Raw genomic sequence first — 15423 nt, 5'->3', positions numbered from 1 at the left:
GGCAGCAGTCTCTATCCCTGAATGCATGGTGAGTTCTGAGGCTACCAGCTCTGGGGTAAAACATCTTTGTGATTAATAATATATTTGATAATGAGCAGGAGGAAAAAATATGCTTTCCACTGAAGGATTTAAAATGAAATAGAGTAAGCTGGGAAGATTGCTGAGTGTAGAGGACATGTTTCGCATCTTGCAGGGAGCGGGAGCTGGAAGAGCGGGGCTTGTTTGTCTTGGATTCTCATTTCCTCAGCGCTGGTCTGTGGCATATAGTTTCTGGTCTCCTTTGAATACTCACTTTCAAAAGGACTTAGTCCTCAGACTCCATGGCACTGGGAGATTTACTTGTGCTATCTCATTTAACCTTTTCAACCCCACCAATAAGCAGGTATGAGGGTCCCCATTTTATAAATGATTCAGGTGAGACTCAAGAAGGCTAAGGAACTCCTCCAGAGCTGAGCTGGCGACTGAGTCAGTGTAAATTAAATCAACAACCAGGGGTTTCAGAACAAATGTCTGAGATACTCTTGAGAACAGCCTGCTTTGAGCTGCTTCAAGCATCTGGCTTGCTGGGTGACCTAGACTTTAAAAGGAGCTCAGCTCCAGCTTCTGACCAAATAAAGCATCTATCCCTCGGGAATAGTAAGGCATCCGTTTCCTTTTTCCCTCCTCATTATCCCGTTCGTCCCTTAAGCAGTCTGGGTGTTCGGCAGGTGCTAGAGAGTAAATTATTGTTCTAAATGGTGCCTCAGTGGCCCAATAATAACAAGGAAGCCGCTCCAACGGATGGTATCACTCTGTAGACAAGAGCATAATTAATGCGTTTATTAAAGCCGACGGATCCGGGGGAGTTGAAGCCCTGCCCAGAGCAGGCAGCCCTTTTCTGCTGGAGTTGAGGGCTGGGCTCTGGAACTTCCTAGCTGACTGTTGTGCTGCGTTTTAGGTTTTCGGTCTGTTTTCTCTTTTCGTAGCGGCTGCACGGTTGGCTTCAACTCCCCCCACCCCCAGACCCATGCGTCGGGGACGCCGGAGGCTGGGGACAGGCAGAAAAGCGGGGCGCGGCAGGGGACGGGGGGAGGCGCCCTGGTGGCCTGGGAGCAGGCCTCGGGTCCGGGGGGAGGCGGCCGCGTCGTAACTCGGTTTACACCACCGCCCCCCACCTCCTGCAGGACTGGCCGGCGGCGGCCCTGCGCCGCGTCCCCGGGTCCCGCCAGCGCAGGGCGGACGGCACCGACTGGCCGGCGTGGAAGGTGAGCGGCCCGCGACGCCCGGGGACGGGGACGGGGGGACAGCCGGCCCGGGAGGAGTCCGAAGGGCCGCGGCGCCGGGGCGGGCGGGACGGGGCGCGGAGACAAAGGGCGGCGGGCGCGTGGGGCGCGGGCGGCCGCCAAGTTCCGGGCGGCGGGCGCGTGGGGCGCGGGCGGGGCTGAAACCCGAGACCCGCGTCCCGCGCGGCCCGGGAGGGAGCGGCGGCCGGGCCCGGGGAGAGCGCGGGCCGGACCAGGGCCGCGGGGACGCCGCGGGGAGCGCGCCGAGCGGGCGAGGGTCCCCGCGGAGGCTGTCCCCGGCCGCCGCGCCGGGCCCGGGGGCGCTGCAGCTCTTTGTGGGGCCCGGGGCGCCCCTCCCCCGGCCAGGGGCCGCCCAGGGCACCCACCCGCGGGTGCAGCCCGCTGTTTCCCCGGGCCCCCACAAGTCCTCGGGGAGGGGACAGCCGGTGCGCGCCCGGGACTCGGCGAGGAGGGTCGCGCCCCCCGGGGCCGGGGGCTCCGCGCTCCGCCCCGGGATCGGGCGTGGGGCGAGGCGGCCGCGGCCCTCGGTGGGATCCGAGAGGACAGATGAGCCCCCTTCTCTGGGAGGGGACCAGGGGCGCAGTGTCCCGAGCCTTGGAGGCGAGAGCGCCCTGGAGTCGCCGGGAGCCGGGGTGGACGCCTCCGCCCCCCAGATCTACTCGCGGAAGATTCGGTGGGTTGGGGGTCGGGGTCGCTCGGCCTAAGGCGCGTGGGGTGCGAACGGGGGCTGGAGGCCTGGGATGATGTCTGGAGCGTCCGATGGGTCAGCCCCAGTGACCACGCAGCGGGCGGTGGGAGGCTGCATTTTGTCATTGTACCTTCCCTCCGTTTGGCACAGTGCTGCAACAGCGGGTCTTCCGAACCCCCGCTGTGAGGTAGGGAGGGGGTGTGAGTGTGCTGGATCTGTCCAGGGAGGACTCCCAGACCTGGGCCAGCCAGTCTCACCGCATCCCTGCCCCCTTCCCGTTAGAGCCGGCAGCCAGTGCGGCCCGGGCCTCCGGACCCCGGCCTCCACTGGAGCTCTGGACAGCGTGCTCACCGCAGGCCAGTGGACAGGGTCTTCATCCACTAACTGGAGGCCAGCCGTGGCCCCATCACTTCTTCAGAGGGCGCCTCTGCTGTGCTCGTCCGTGCACCTTGTACCTGTGAGGTGCTGAAAAGCAGTTTGGGCGACAGGACAGCCTGTGACCTTTGACGTCCCATCAGCTCTTTCGTGGGCGAGGAGACTGAGACTCGGGAGAGGCCAAGGAAACTGCCCAGCTTGCCCTTGAGGCCAGGACGTTTGACTGGGCACTGCTCTACTGGCCTTTGGGTTCCACACGGGGGTCCCTGAACTCAGGACTTCTCCCTGCCTTCCAGAAACAATGACCCCTCGGAAAGAAGCCTTCTTGGCTTTTGAAACTAACTCCAAGGTCTCAGAGTACCCCAAATCCATCTCTCTGTGTTGCAGGCTCGCGCACTGGCAACGGGACGCCCAGCCGTCAGAGGGGCGTGAGTTCTGCGTCTGGGTGGAACACAGAATGGGCTGAACTGGAACCCACCCAACCGGCAGCCAAAGGAGGTAGAGTTCTGTGGGGTACCCCTCGCCAGTAGGTAGTGAGGGGGGTGCCGAGGCTTTCCGCAGGACGGCCCACCCACCCACGCAGCCCACGGGCCTGTCTCCGGGCTCCCCCCTCAGTGTTCCCTGCTCAGAGTTTCGGAGAAACTGCGAAATTTTTTTATGGAAAAAAGTTCCATATTTTTAAATCTGTCAACTAACTCAACATTCTGAAGAACGTACAGGGTAAGTGAACTGTGTGCGCAGGCCGCCCGGCCGCAGGTTGCCGGTGGGCAGCTTCTGGTCCACCCTTTGGAAGCACTGTCTTCCCAAACTGCCTTAAAGGCTGACTGGAGGGAAGGAATGGTGTTCTTCATGCAGCTTTTCTTTAAGAAAAAAAAAGAAAACCAACAACTTAGACATAGCCATCAGCTCTGCTGCCCGAAGAAGGGTTGACCTCATGACTCAATTCTTTATTTTATTTTATCACTTAGTGCTGGGGATTTAACGCAGGATGCTCTACCACTGAACTACACCCCAGCCCTATTTTTAAATTTTATTTTGACATAGGGTCTCACTAAATTGCCTTGGCCTTCAACTTGCAATCCTCCTGCCTCTGTCTCCTGAGTCACTGGGATTACAGGTGTGCATCACCACACCTGGTTAGATAGGACATAATACAATAATATTATCTTCAGTTATAACTGTGGGACCAACCGGAATATAGTGGATATATACTTTGAATATATACTTTTAAACATACATAAATGTGGGACATATATAATAATGCCCTGTGGTTTGCTTTTTCAATTTAACAATATAACTTGGAAGTCTTTCAAGTAATAGATGTTTTCATTCATTCTTTTTAATGGCAACATAGTATTTCATAGTATGGATTCATTACAATTTATTTAAACATTCCCTGTCCATGGACCCTTAGATTGTTTCCAACCCTGTCTTTGTATCATTATTGATCTATGTGCATGCAGAGAGTCTTTCCAGGTAGAAATTGTTCCTAGCAGTGAAATTGGCTGGTTGAAGAGAATGCACATTTAAACTATTATTTAAGCAGAGTTCACTTTATTTATTGATGTCTTAGAGATCGTGCAGAAAAAAATTTAATTAGTTAGCTTATTTAGTTTAGTACTTGTTTGGAGATAGTATATTTTAAAGGTACAACACTGAAAGTTCATGAAAGGTAATATCCCCCTCCCTCTCCTGTTCACCAGCCCTCTGTTTTCCTTTGGGGATACAATTAATCTTGCCAGATTTTGTTTATTCTTTCAGAGAGAATCCATGTACCTACAGGGGGGGGAAAGGATCTTTCATTTTTTTTCCCTCTTTCAATAATATAGACTTTTAGAAGCTTCATCTAGATCTTGGAGACTATGCCATATCAGTCATGTGCATTTTAAAGGCTGAGAGTCTCCCAAGTTTACTCTTTTTAAAAAACCTTGAATCAATTTATACTTTCTCTAATTGTTTGGTCAAATCATTTGTCTGTTTTTCTGTGAATTTCATGAATTTGTGAGGCTCTTTCTGCATTCTCACCTCTTGTTAGTAAATCAGGCATCTTGTTTCTGTCTTCAATTTACCTCTTGTACCTTTTATGGTGCAGAACTATTTACTTTTTATGATGTTAAATCGGTGTCATTTTTCTTTGTGGCTTTAAGTTTTCTGCTTGTTTAGGGAAGTCTCCTATTTCAGATTTCCCTATATCAAAGTTTCCCTGATCTGCTCTTCCTCTCTCTCCTGTCTCTGCTGTTCTGCATCTACAATATCCTGCACGACTTACTGCCTCTTTCCCTTCCTCTGTGGGTTTCCCTCTGCTCTGGGACTGCAGGTAGGTGGGGTTTGCGTCTGCCCATGGGCTTCTGTAGCCAGTCTGTTTTCTTGGGCTTCTTAGGGATGCACTCTCTGCTCTCCCCGGCACACAGAGCAGAAGCTAGGGTGGTGCGGGCTGGATGGCCCAGTGCACGTCCCAGGTAGCCCACGAGCAGCCACACTAGCACTTGGAGGCGGGGGGGGGGGCAGCAGAGGGGCAGGGTGTCCCCAGTGAGTACCTTCTGCAGGTGTGGGGAGTGGCATGCGTGATCAGGCTGAGCGGAACCTTCAGTCTGGCAAGAGTGGGGAGGACAGATTGAGTGGGGGCGGGAGTGAAGAAAAGGGGATAGAAACATCTGGTGCCGATGGCGGGGAGAGGGTGAGGCTCTGAGCTGGGTGATGGGTGAGCACGAAGTTGTGAGCTAGAATTTAGTGATGGCCTGGACATCTGTACGGGAATGGAACAGACCAGCGTTGGTTTGATTTTACCCATTTTCTCATTCAACACTGGAGAGTCTGCATGGAAATTCATGACTCAGAGGGGTTCGTTAGTCTACCCAAGGCCACACAGTCAGTAAGTGTCAGTCGGGGCCTTAGCTCTGCTGGGGTTACCTGGCAAGGCCGTCGAGGACACCCTAGCTGTCTGTCTGGAGAGTCTGGGTGGTTGGTGGTGCTTTTTCTAGGACAGACAAGAACATGGAGAAGAGCATATTGGGAAGGTAGAAGCAGAGATGCCGAATTCCGCTTTGTACAAGTCTCATTCCGGGTGCCCGGGTGGCACCTGGGAGGAGACATCTAGCAGGTGGGTGACTTGACTCTGGACGCTGGAGTGCTGCCCAGGATGTCGATGGCGAGTTTGGAGTCATTGGGGTTTAATGGGCTGAGTGAGGGAGCTCAGGAGACAGGAGGGATCTCATGCAAAAGGCCCCTTCCTCCTACAAGTGGAAGGAAAGCCAGTTCACAAGGACTTAAGCCAACAGGAAAGTCACTGGCTGTCACAGGGGCCCCACTACGCTTGGCTCCTGGTGGGCTCAGGGTTCAAGTGCTTTCCTCGGGACCCACGTTCTCACCTCTGTGTCGACCTTCCTAACGCTCCATGAGGTGGCCCCTGGCATTCGGGCTCCCCGAGAGGGCAAGGGGACCTGCAGGTGCCTGTCCGCTGGAACGTCTTCTCCCGGCCACCAGCAGTGGTCTGCTGGGTCCTTCCGCTCTGCCCCAGTGACAGGCAGTTGGATGAGGCTGATGTGGGGGCAGAGGTCATGTGTCCATGTCCACCGAGGCAGTGGGTGGGTGGAGTTGGGGCTCTCCAGAGGAAACGCGGGGCGAAGGCAGAGTGTGGGGTGGACAGCTGAGGAGGCTGCTCTTGGCCTCCTCTGAGGGTGAGCCGAGAAGACACAGTAAGATGGCAGGATGGTGGGGGTCAGGGAGACTGGGGAGGAGCTGGGGAGGGAGGGGGCTGGAGCAGGACCGGGACGCGGGAAGGGGGAGTCTCAGAGGGAGACCACAGCAGTTGGGGTGTCCCATGCTGCAGAGAGCCAGGAACGCCCCTTGGTTTGGTCTTTATTTGGAACCTGGCTAGGACCGCCTTCAGGGGCTCCTTCCCTGCCAGTCTTCCAAGTTGCCGTCACAGCTGGGGCGGCTGGTAAGGGCAGAGGTGTCTCGAGGCCACCAGGAAGCAAGGGCTTGGGCTGCAGTCAGGCCTGTGACTGTGGGGAGCGCATTACCCTCTTAGGCTTCCTTTTGTCTGGAGAGGGACCCGAGGAAGGAGCTACCTGGAGGCCTCTCAGCTCTGAAACGCAGCACCTCTGGGAGGTTGCTGCATCTTGTCACCCCTTGCCACCGACCAAGCCTCCGCCTCTCGCTGGCCTCCTGGGTGCACGCCTCACCCAGCAGCAGTGTGAGCCCCTGATAGAGCAGAAGAGTGGCTTCCCGTCCCGCGGCCACGCGGCTGTGTGCCAGCCCCAGCGTCTGGGGAGTCTTCGGCTCTCCTCCAGCTCCCCCACTTTCTTGCTCGTTAGAGAGGCCACGTGCGCCCCGGCCTCGGGACCTTCACAGAGCTCTTTCTCAGCCTGAAGTCCCTTGCAGCATTTTCTGGTCCCCATCCCAATGTTGCCTCCTGAGAGCCTTCCCTGACTGCCCAGTCCCAACCCACCCACCCGTTCCCTCCCGGACCCTGTGCTGTAGGTGGGGTGGGTTCTCCCCTACAGTTCAGGTCTTAGAAGCTTGTTCCTGGTGTGGGGATGTTCAGGGGTGGGGTCCTCAGGGGTGCAGCCCCACAGGAAGTAGTGAGGACAGGGGGCCTGCCCCTGGAAGGCATAGTGTCCCTCAGTGGGACCCTGGTAGTTCCCTGGAGAGTGACCTGTCCCAGAGCTTCCACGTCATCTCTTCCTCTCGAATGTGCTTCTGCCAGGTGCCACCCACCATGACATGACACAGTCAGGGGCCCCAAATCAAAGTCAGTGCCGTGTTGTTTGGAATTTCCAGCCTCCAAAACTGCAAGCTAAAAACCTCTTTTCTTTATAAAGTACCCAGCTGCAGGTATTTCATTGTAGCCATAGAAAACAGGCTAATGCACCCTGTTTTATTTTCCTTCATAGCACCTGCTGACCTAGAATTATTCTGCATTTTTATTATTTGCTGCCTGCCGGAGTCCCCTCTCGTTAAATGTGAGCTTTGGCATGTCTTGCTCCAGGCTATGCCCCAGTTGTAGAGTGGAGCTGAGCAGAGAGTAGGGGTCAGTGAACATCGCTGGGGCCACTCAGTGAGGAATGAGAAGGGGAAGGCTAAACGGAAGATAAGAATATGGGAGGGTCCAGACACCAGTGGCAGTGGCTGCCACGAGGAGGGAGAGAGGGGACACCTGCCTTCCTCCTGCATCTGTCTCACCATGGCCATCAGAGAAGATGTATTTGGGAGAACTTCTCCTGTAAGCCATTTAAAAATGATATTCTAAATTATAGAAACGGGTGTGCGTTTGCTTGGCCGTGCGAGGGCGTGAACAGAACAGTTACTGGTCTGCCTGGTGGTGCGGGTGGTCTCCCGGCCTGCTCTCCACCTCTTGCCTCCCTGGGGCGGTGCCTTTGGTATGGAAGGACAGTGTGTTTCCCCCGTGTCCACCAAGGTTCACAGGGAGACATTTCCCCTGTAGTCTGGGCACCAGCGACACCTTGGGCTGCTCACCTTTGCCACGTGGGCTGTCCCCGTGCACAGGGTGTTTAGCAGCCACCTGCAGCTGTGTGACAAGCCAGAATGTTCCCAGTCATTCCCAGAGGTCCCCTGGAGTCTCCTGCTGGGACGTCTTCAGCCGCTCCCCACCACCCTGGTCTTCTTCACTCATGTCACTCGAGCTTTTCTGCTGAGTAAAGAGATTCTCTCTCACGGGGAAGGGGCTGTGGCCAAAGCCAGCAGGGGACACCAGCCCCAGGCACAGGTGCAGGTGTCCTGGGAGGCTGGCCCCTGGGTGAGCTGCCTCAGCTGGGCAAGGCAGTGCTTCTGGCCCTCACCTCAGCCCCAGGCCCTGAGTCCCCAGTGGAGCTCGTCACATTCCTGCGCGGCTCCCTTCCCTCTCCCTCTCACCCAGGTAAGTGGTCGGAGAAACCGCTTTGGCTTTATTTAAAATTTGAAGTGTGGGGGGGGGGAGCGGGGGGAGGGAATTGAGTTCTCTCTTCACGTCTTCAGGGACTCACTGAAACATTTTGCGGTTTATCTTCTGTCCGCTGATGCTCTTATCTACCTTAGCGCAGACATCCCCCAGCAGTCCTGAAAGTGCGTTAATTCTGTCTTCCGAGGCTCAGAGAGGTTAAGAGACACTCGCAAGGTCACGCGGAATTCCGATCCAGCTTTGGAGAGGAGTCCAAAGCCCGCGTTCTCTCTATTGACATCAGGCCTAATGGACATAAGTGCGTAGGGGAGTATAAATATTTATATTCCCAACAGCAGAGTGCTGCTGGGAATTCAGAGGGGAACCGAGGAAGCTTTTGCCAACATCTGGGAGGAAGAACAAGCATCCTCGCCTAGAGTAGAACCTCGTACTATGAGAAGACATGCTTCTCTGAAAGAATAGCTGAAATATAAAAGGGAGAGTGTAGCCAGTAGGGGAGTAAGGGTCATGGTATGTAGAATGTTCTAGAAAGTCTTCCTCGGAGTTCAGCTCTTCAGGTGGCCTTGAGGCTGATGGTATTTGAACAGGTGACAAAGGAGGCGAGTGCCCAGGACCGGGAATGGCTCACGCGGGGATGGAGCTTTCTGGGCCGTGGATCCTCTCCTGCCCTTTTTGGTATTCCAAACTGGAGAAGGTGCCTAATTATGAAAAGCGGCTGAATCAATGTCAGTGTAAAAAGTGGATTTCTCAAAGAGCATCCGTGGACCTCTGCAGCGTGCAGATTTGTGTCCTGTCACTTGTTGGTCTTTGGACGGTGCTGGGCGTCCTGGTCGGGAAGGCCGCTCACAGTCACCGCCCCCACCATTGGGAGCGTCTGACCTGAGGATGTGCAGCAGGATGGTTCATAGAGGAGGTAGATCCAAGGGGAAGTGCGGTGGCCCAGGGGTGGGGACGCTGTCCTCCTCCACGGGCAGAGTTGGCACTTGAGCACACTCTGCTGGCACCAACTGCACCCACATGCCCACCTCTGCAGGTGCAGCACCAGCTGTGCCCTGCACGGCCACCATCTCCTTCCACACTCCTCTCAACCTGCTTCGACCTGAGCGGCACTCTTTGCCGAGGGAGAGGGCCTGCTCAGCGTTGGAAGGAGCTGGGCACCGTGCAGGGCACAGTCGGTGCTAGCCAGAGGGCACTGCCGGTGTCAGTCTGAGGGGTCGCTGCTGCAGATCTCCTGCAGCCTCCTCCCAGGTTTCAAAGAAAGAGCTGCACAGCGAAGGTCTTTGCTGAACCAAAATTCCATGCACCTTGGAACTTAATGACCTTGAATCATTATGCAAATTACCATTTTGTGGACTTTGCTTTAAAATATAGATGAATCTATGACAGATTGGCATGAATTTTGCTTAAAACTTTGGTACAGAGAGTTGGCATTTTAAGTGGTGAAACCCACCAATTCAGAGAGCTCCACCCTCCAGGACGAGCCCTTGCAGAGCATTGGCTGGGGCTCGCTTCATTTCTAAGGGGTTGTTCCCAGAGGCCCTCTCCTTCCGACATCAGGATCTCTGATTCCGTTTAGGGTTCTGCTGGGAAAGGCTGACCAGGGCAGGGCTGGGGGTCGGTGCCGGGGCTGGAGAGCAGGGCAGGGTGGATGGGGACGGCGGATGGGGCGCGAGGCCCCAGCACCAGCGCTTCCCGGCCACACAGCAGTCACCCCCGCCTGCGTGGCTCTCCTCACGCCCACGGTGTGTGAACTCGGGGTATGTCTGAGTGTGTAAAGGAAACTGCTGCAGGACTCACCCTGGTAGGGGTGGCTGGCGTGGCCGGCCAGTGGCTCTGCAGCTCATCCGGGCTCGGGCTGCTGTGGGGTTCTGTCTGCACTGTGGGGCACTTCCACTGCGAGGCTGCTCACCGTCACACGTGGGTGTGAGCTCCCCTGGAGAACGGGAAGGAACAGGGCCAAAGCCACAGCTCTCCACACCTGTGGGCTGGGCCTGATGGCCACCAGCCTCTGCAAGCCTTCCCGAGGTGCCGTGGCCCTCCACGCCGGTCAGTTCTGTTGGTGGGGAGAGGAGAAGGGGCACCGACGTAAGTACTGGCGCCTGCCCTGCTGCTGCGGGACACCCTGCCATGTCCAGGGGTCTCCTGTGGTTCCCTTGTGCGTCTGTCCATCATGCAGTGAACGCCACTGGGCGGAGCCGCTGTCCTAGATCTGACCAGAGTGTCCACAGACCAGGCCGCCTTCGTCCTCACGGATTCTGCAGTGTTGAGAGAGAGAGGTCAACCTGATAAACAGCGGAGCACACGCACGTGCTGTCCAGAGAACCTACTGAGGGGCCAGAGCCGTGTTGTGCGGGAGGCCAGGTGACGAGTGGCGCAGCGTGCCCTGGGAGGGCTTTGGCCACCTAGGCGTGAGAACGACCCGCAAAGTCCTGTGGGGTGAGGGCATTCTGGGCACAGGTCAGCAAGCGCAAAGGCCCTGGGTGAGGCCTGCGTGACGCCTGGAGAAACAGAGACCAGTGCGCGTGGAGCAGGAGTGAGAGGGGGTGTCGTTCTGTGCTTGGAGTCCTGGGGACCTGGCCCCACCCTGTCGGCGCTGCGGGTCTAGGTAAGACCTCTGGAGGGCAGTGCTCCTGTCCCCACGCTGGCTGCCTCAGGCTCACTCTGCTACCTGTGCAGAGTGGGGAGGGCTCAGCAGGAGGACCGGTGGCAGCTGTCCTCACAACCCGGAGCCTGGACTGGCGCGTGGCGGCTGAGATGTGGTCAGACGTGGTCAGGTTCTGGGCAGGATGCTGGCCCAGGGTGGGTGTGGGAGAACGCGAGGCATCAGGACCTGGGCTTTCGGGTCTGAGCTCCTGGAGGGCGGGAGCCATGGGCGAGGCGGGGGGAAGAAGTGAAGAGTGGGTGGGTTGTGGTCACACTGGACGCGGGAAGCAGGCGCCCCAGGCCCTCCTGTGAGCAGGGCCTGCCGAGCAGCCTCTTGGCCTTAGGGTCGTCCCAGCCACTCGGGCAGCTGTGCCAGGGCCATGGGAGTGGCCTTTCGCCTCTGGGATTGGCTGGGATCCCGGGTCGGAGCAGGGGCTTCCCAGAGCCTGCAGTGGAAACCTGGCCTGAGCCCCTCCCGGGAGGCCCCTAGGTGCCCAGGAGAGACTGTGTCTCACTGAAATGTGTCAGACTTGCTAAAGGCTTGTTAATCCATCCACAAGTAGGGGACAGTCCACAGGGCCGGCCCGCAGAGGTGAAAGCAGAATGGAGGGGGACGCAGCTGCAGCCAGCCCGTGGGGGGCAGGGGGGGGGCTGGTGGTGAGAAGCCCCGACCTAGCCCAGGTCAGGCTGGGCCGAAGCCCCTACTCTGGGATGGACGCACTGAGGGGGGACGTGGATGCACAGCCGTGGGCTGGCTGCAGAGCCCGTGCCGACTGCGCTCTTGACCCGTCCACCACTGAGCCCCAACCCCAGCCCTATACTCTTGGATTTTGAAGGGATTCTTTACAAATTAGAGTGATTGGTCCTTTATCTGTGGTGTGAGTTGCAAATGTTTTCTGACAGTTTTTCCTTTGTCTCTTTCTCTGATGGCGCTGTTCCCCCTGTGCAAGGCAAGTCTGGAGGAACAGGCTCATGTGGAAGCTTTATTTTGAGCACCAATTAATAATTTAGTTATAAGAGCCCACAAAATCCAGAGCTTGCCAATTACAGGAACAACTTCCAAAGACACGGGTGGGCAGTGCCCTTATGGAGTCTATTCGTGGTGCAAAGCCAGAGTAACGACGAAGAAGTTGGGAAACCGAAATCAACATGCAGAGGGTTTTAACAGCCTGGAATCAGGAGCTGAGTGTACAAAATAAAATTTAGTAGAAATAATGTTTTGTACTTAGGCTTAGAAACATTAATTCCATATGTTCAAGATGGGGGACATCTGCCTTCCCAGAAATCCGTGGATGTATTAACGTGGGTCTTTGTAGACCACACACTTACCTAAAGTACAAGAAATGCTTTCCTAGGGAGACTCGGAAGGAGACTGTCCCGATCATGGAGAAGGTGGCCCCTCTGGGCTACCCTGCCCAGACCAGAGAAGCGTTTGCACCTTACATCAGGGATGAAGGACTAACCATCTGTGCCGGCTGGGGACACACACCAGGGGCCACGGATGAGTAGAGGGTGGGGGGCAGACATGCCCCGGGACTGGTCGGTCCTTCTGAGCAGGGAGGCCACTGCTTGGTGCAGCCTGGAGCAGCGTGGGCAGATGGGCCCTCTGCAGGGCAGCTGTCCAGCAGGTGTTGTGACCCCTGCCAGGGGCAGGCCTGCTTCTTCCCCTGCTTCTTTCTGTGGCCATGGGTCCTGGGACAGAGCCACAGGCCCTCCAGGAAGGGGGTTGTCCTGCGGTTGAGTGGAGGCGGTTTGGGCCCCGGGTTCTGTCATGTACTTGCAGGACACTGTCTTTGCTTCTTCCTGGTGTCCTCTGTCCGTGGAGAACGAGAGCAGGTGGGGAAAGGGCTTTTCGGCTGACTGAGGTAGATGAAAAGTTTTGGGGGAACTTGAGTCTGTGGGATCTGACATGGAGCTGTGTGAGGCTTGAGTGGCAGCCGGGATCCGGAGCCCGTTTCCTGAGCGGAGTCTGCGCCTTGCAGTCTATGGGCAAGACCTCAGATGCGCCTCTGCTGACTCACCTGCGGTCAGTGCCCGGTCCTCGTCCTCCCTCCCACGGCTGCTGAGAGCGGTGCAGCGTCCCCCATGGACTGTCCGTGACCCCTGCTTGGGGAAGCCAGAACTGCTCCTGCCGTGATCTGGTCCCACAGGTGCAGGCATCAGCTGAGGACGGGGCCCAAGTGCAGACTTTGATTCTGTGGGTCAGAGTGGCTCTGAGCTTCTGCACCTCTGGTAGCTCCAAGGTGGTGCCACCTCTTCAGTTCAGTATCCCCCCCGAGAAGCAGAGCCTAAAGCAGCACTCTGCAGTGTCCCCCATGGACACTTGTAATGGGGTCACTGCGCCCACTGGCTTGCTTAAAGTGCAGATTCCAGCTGTACCTGATCTCCAGCACAGGAATCTGTAGTGGTAGCACCTAAAAACTGGCTTTTTGAATTGGTACATCAGGTGATTCTTAATCACATTAAAGGTTTTGAATAACTGGCTTTGGGAAAATGGATAGGCCGGTTTTGAGTCATCTTTCTGTTACTATAATGAAATACCTGAGATAATCAACTTCTAAGGAAAAAAGGTTTGGGACTGAGCATGTAGTTCAGGGGTAGAGCACTTACCTAGTACACATTGAGTCCCTGGGTATGACCCCCAGCACTGCCAAAAATCAAAAAAGCCAGCACAGTTGTGCATGCTCTGTCCAGCTTCTTGCTGTCCATGTTGGTGCTGCCGTTCATGATGACAGGCTCCCAGTAAGTTGGGAGGCTGAAACAGGATGATTGCAAGTTTGAGGCCAGCCTCAGTCACTTAGCAAGACCCTCAGCAAGACCCTGTCTCAAAATAAAAAATTAAAAGGAATGGGGAACGGGGCCCAGTGGTGCACATTAGTCATCCCAGCAGCTTGGGAGGCTGAGATAGGAGGATGGCGAGTTCAAAGTCAGCCTCAGCAAAAAGTGAGGCACTGAGCAATTAAGTTAGACCCTGTCCCTAAATAAAATACGAAGCAGGGCTGGGAGTGTGGGTCAGTGGTAAGGCCCCTGGGTCAGATGCCCAGTATGAAAAAAGGGAAAAGGGCGGAGGGTAAGCTCACCTTGGTCTCAGTTCTGGAGGTGGCCGCGTTACTTTTGGGCCCACAGCAAGGCAGCCTACTGTGGTGGAGCAGAGATGAAAGAGTAAGAGACGGGGGTTCTGTGGTCCCCTCCAGGGCACGCCCAAGGCCCTAAGCCTCCCATGAGTCCTGCCTCCGGAAGGCTGCACTCCTCCCAGTAGCACCAAGTGGAGGCTGAGCCTTTAGCACGGGGGCCTTTAGGCTCTGCAGACCCACACTTGGGGCTGAAGAAGTCCTCAGGCCAGAGTGAGCGAGCCCCACACGGGGGAGGGAGCACACGGGGAGGCCGGCTGGGGGCTGCCTGGGGACTTCCCGGCCGAGCCTCTGCTGCCTTTCTTGCCAGCTGCAGGCAGGTGATGTGTGACGAGGCCCCTCCTGTGCCCGGTCCTGTCTTGTTTCTGCAGCCGTCCAGCATGCTGTGCCCACCCCAGGCTGAGGCGCACTGACCATGAGCCTCAACTCCTCCCTCGGCCACAGGAAGGAGCTGAGCGACCTCCCCGCGGAGGAGAGCGGGCCCGGGGGCAGCGGTGTCCCCGAGTTCGTGGCCATCGTGGTCATCGCCGTGTTCGTCTGCCTGGGCAACCTGGTGGTGGTGGTCACCCTGTACAAGAAGTCCTACCTCCTCACCCTCAGCAACAAGTTCGTCTTCAGCCTGACGCTGTCCAACTTCCTGCTGTCGGTGCTGGTGCTGCCCTTCGTGGTGACCAGCTCCGTCCGCAGGGAATGGATCTTCGGGGTCGTGTGGTGCAACTTCTCCGCCCTGCTGTACCTGCTCATCAGCTCGGCCAGCATGCTCACCCTCGGGGTCATCGCCATCGACCGGTAAGCCGGCCTCAGGGAGTGCAGGGCCCGGAGAGGCAGGTCCTGGTCCCCGACTGACTCCCAGGCCTGGCTCGGGGCGGGGTCCAGCCATCTCCGCGGCTCTTGGCTCCTGGCCCGGAGCCCTGCTTCCCTTGCCTGGGTTCGAGTGGACAGTGGGCCCCGTGTGACACCCGGGTCCTCGTCGTCCAGGGCGGCAGCAGTGCGCGTCTGTTCCGTGCAGTGTTCTCCGCCATGTTTACACGGTGACGAAATTGCCCAGTGACAGGTTCTCAGCATGGTGCCCTGTTTTAAGGGACGCGTGACTGCAGTTTTTTGTAAGCTCCGTTGCTTAAAAGCACAAAACAGAGACCGGCCTGGAAACCGCTGACCCTCCTTTTCCCCGTGAAGCGCGGAGCCGAGGAAGGACAGGTGCAGCAGGCTGGGCCGTTCCTCCCGACGTGGCCCGTGGGCTCTCACTTTGGCAATGGCCCCAGCTTGACTGTGGCGCCACATGGGGTCCCTCACTCCTTCACAGTGCAGGACGGAGGGGCAGCAGGGGACAGGACAGCCTGGGCAGTGCAGACAGCGGCACCGGGAGCGGCTGAATGTGCTTGGTTCAGCGGGGACCGTCCCTGC

At 57.1% G+C, this 15423-nt stretch overlaps 1 protein-coding gene across 3 annotated transcripts in view; it reads left to right on the top strand.

Moving 5' to 3' along the window:
* The first annotated feature begins 675 nt into the window (after positions 1-675).
* Positions 676-15423, top strand: part of Gpr161 (G protein-coupled receptor 161) — a 33445-nt gene continuing 18697 nt past the window's right edge. Inside the window, exons 1-4 of one of the 3 annotated variants that reach the window (XM_078022263.1) lie at positions 676-944; positions 1164-1244; positions 2734-2844; positions 14391-14808. In XM_078022263.1, coding sequence (XP_077878389.1) covers positions 14435-14808 — 374 coding nt within the window. In that variant the 5' untranslated portion in view covers positions 676-944; positions 1164-1244; positions 2734-2844; positions 14391-14434. Of the gene's footprint in view, positions 945-1163; positions 1245-1546; positions 1957-2733; positions 2845-14390; positions 14809-15423 lie in introns of those variants that run through there. The other 2 variants (XM_078022264.1, XM_021722688.3) reach the window with 2 other exon arrangements.

Source organism: Ictidomys tridecemlineatus, chromosome 10 (assembly GCF_052094955.1).
Source record: "Ictidomys tridecemlineatus isolate mIctTri1 chromosome 10, mIctTri1.hap1, whole genome shotgun sequence".
Lineage (NCBI taxonomy): Eukaryota > Metazoa > Chordata > Mammalia > Rodentia > Sciuridae > Ictidomys > Ictidomys tridecemlineatus.
The sequence above is the reverse complement of the archived record's forward strand: the minus strand, read 5'-3'. Positions and strand labels throughout refer to the sequence as shown.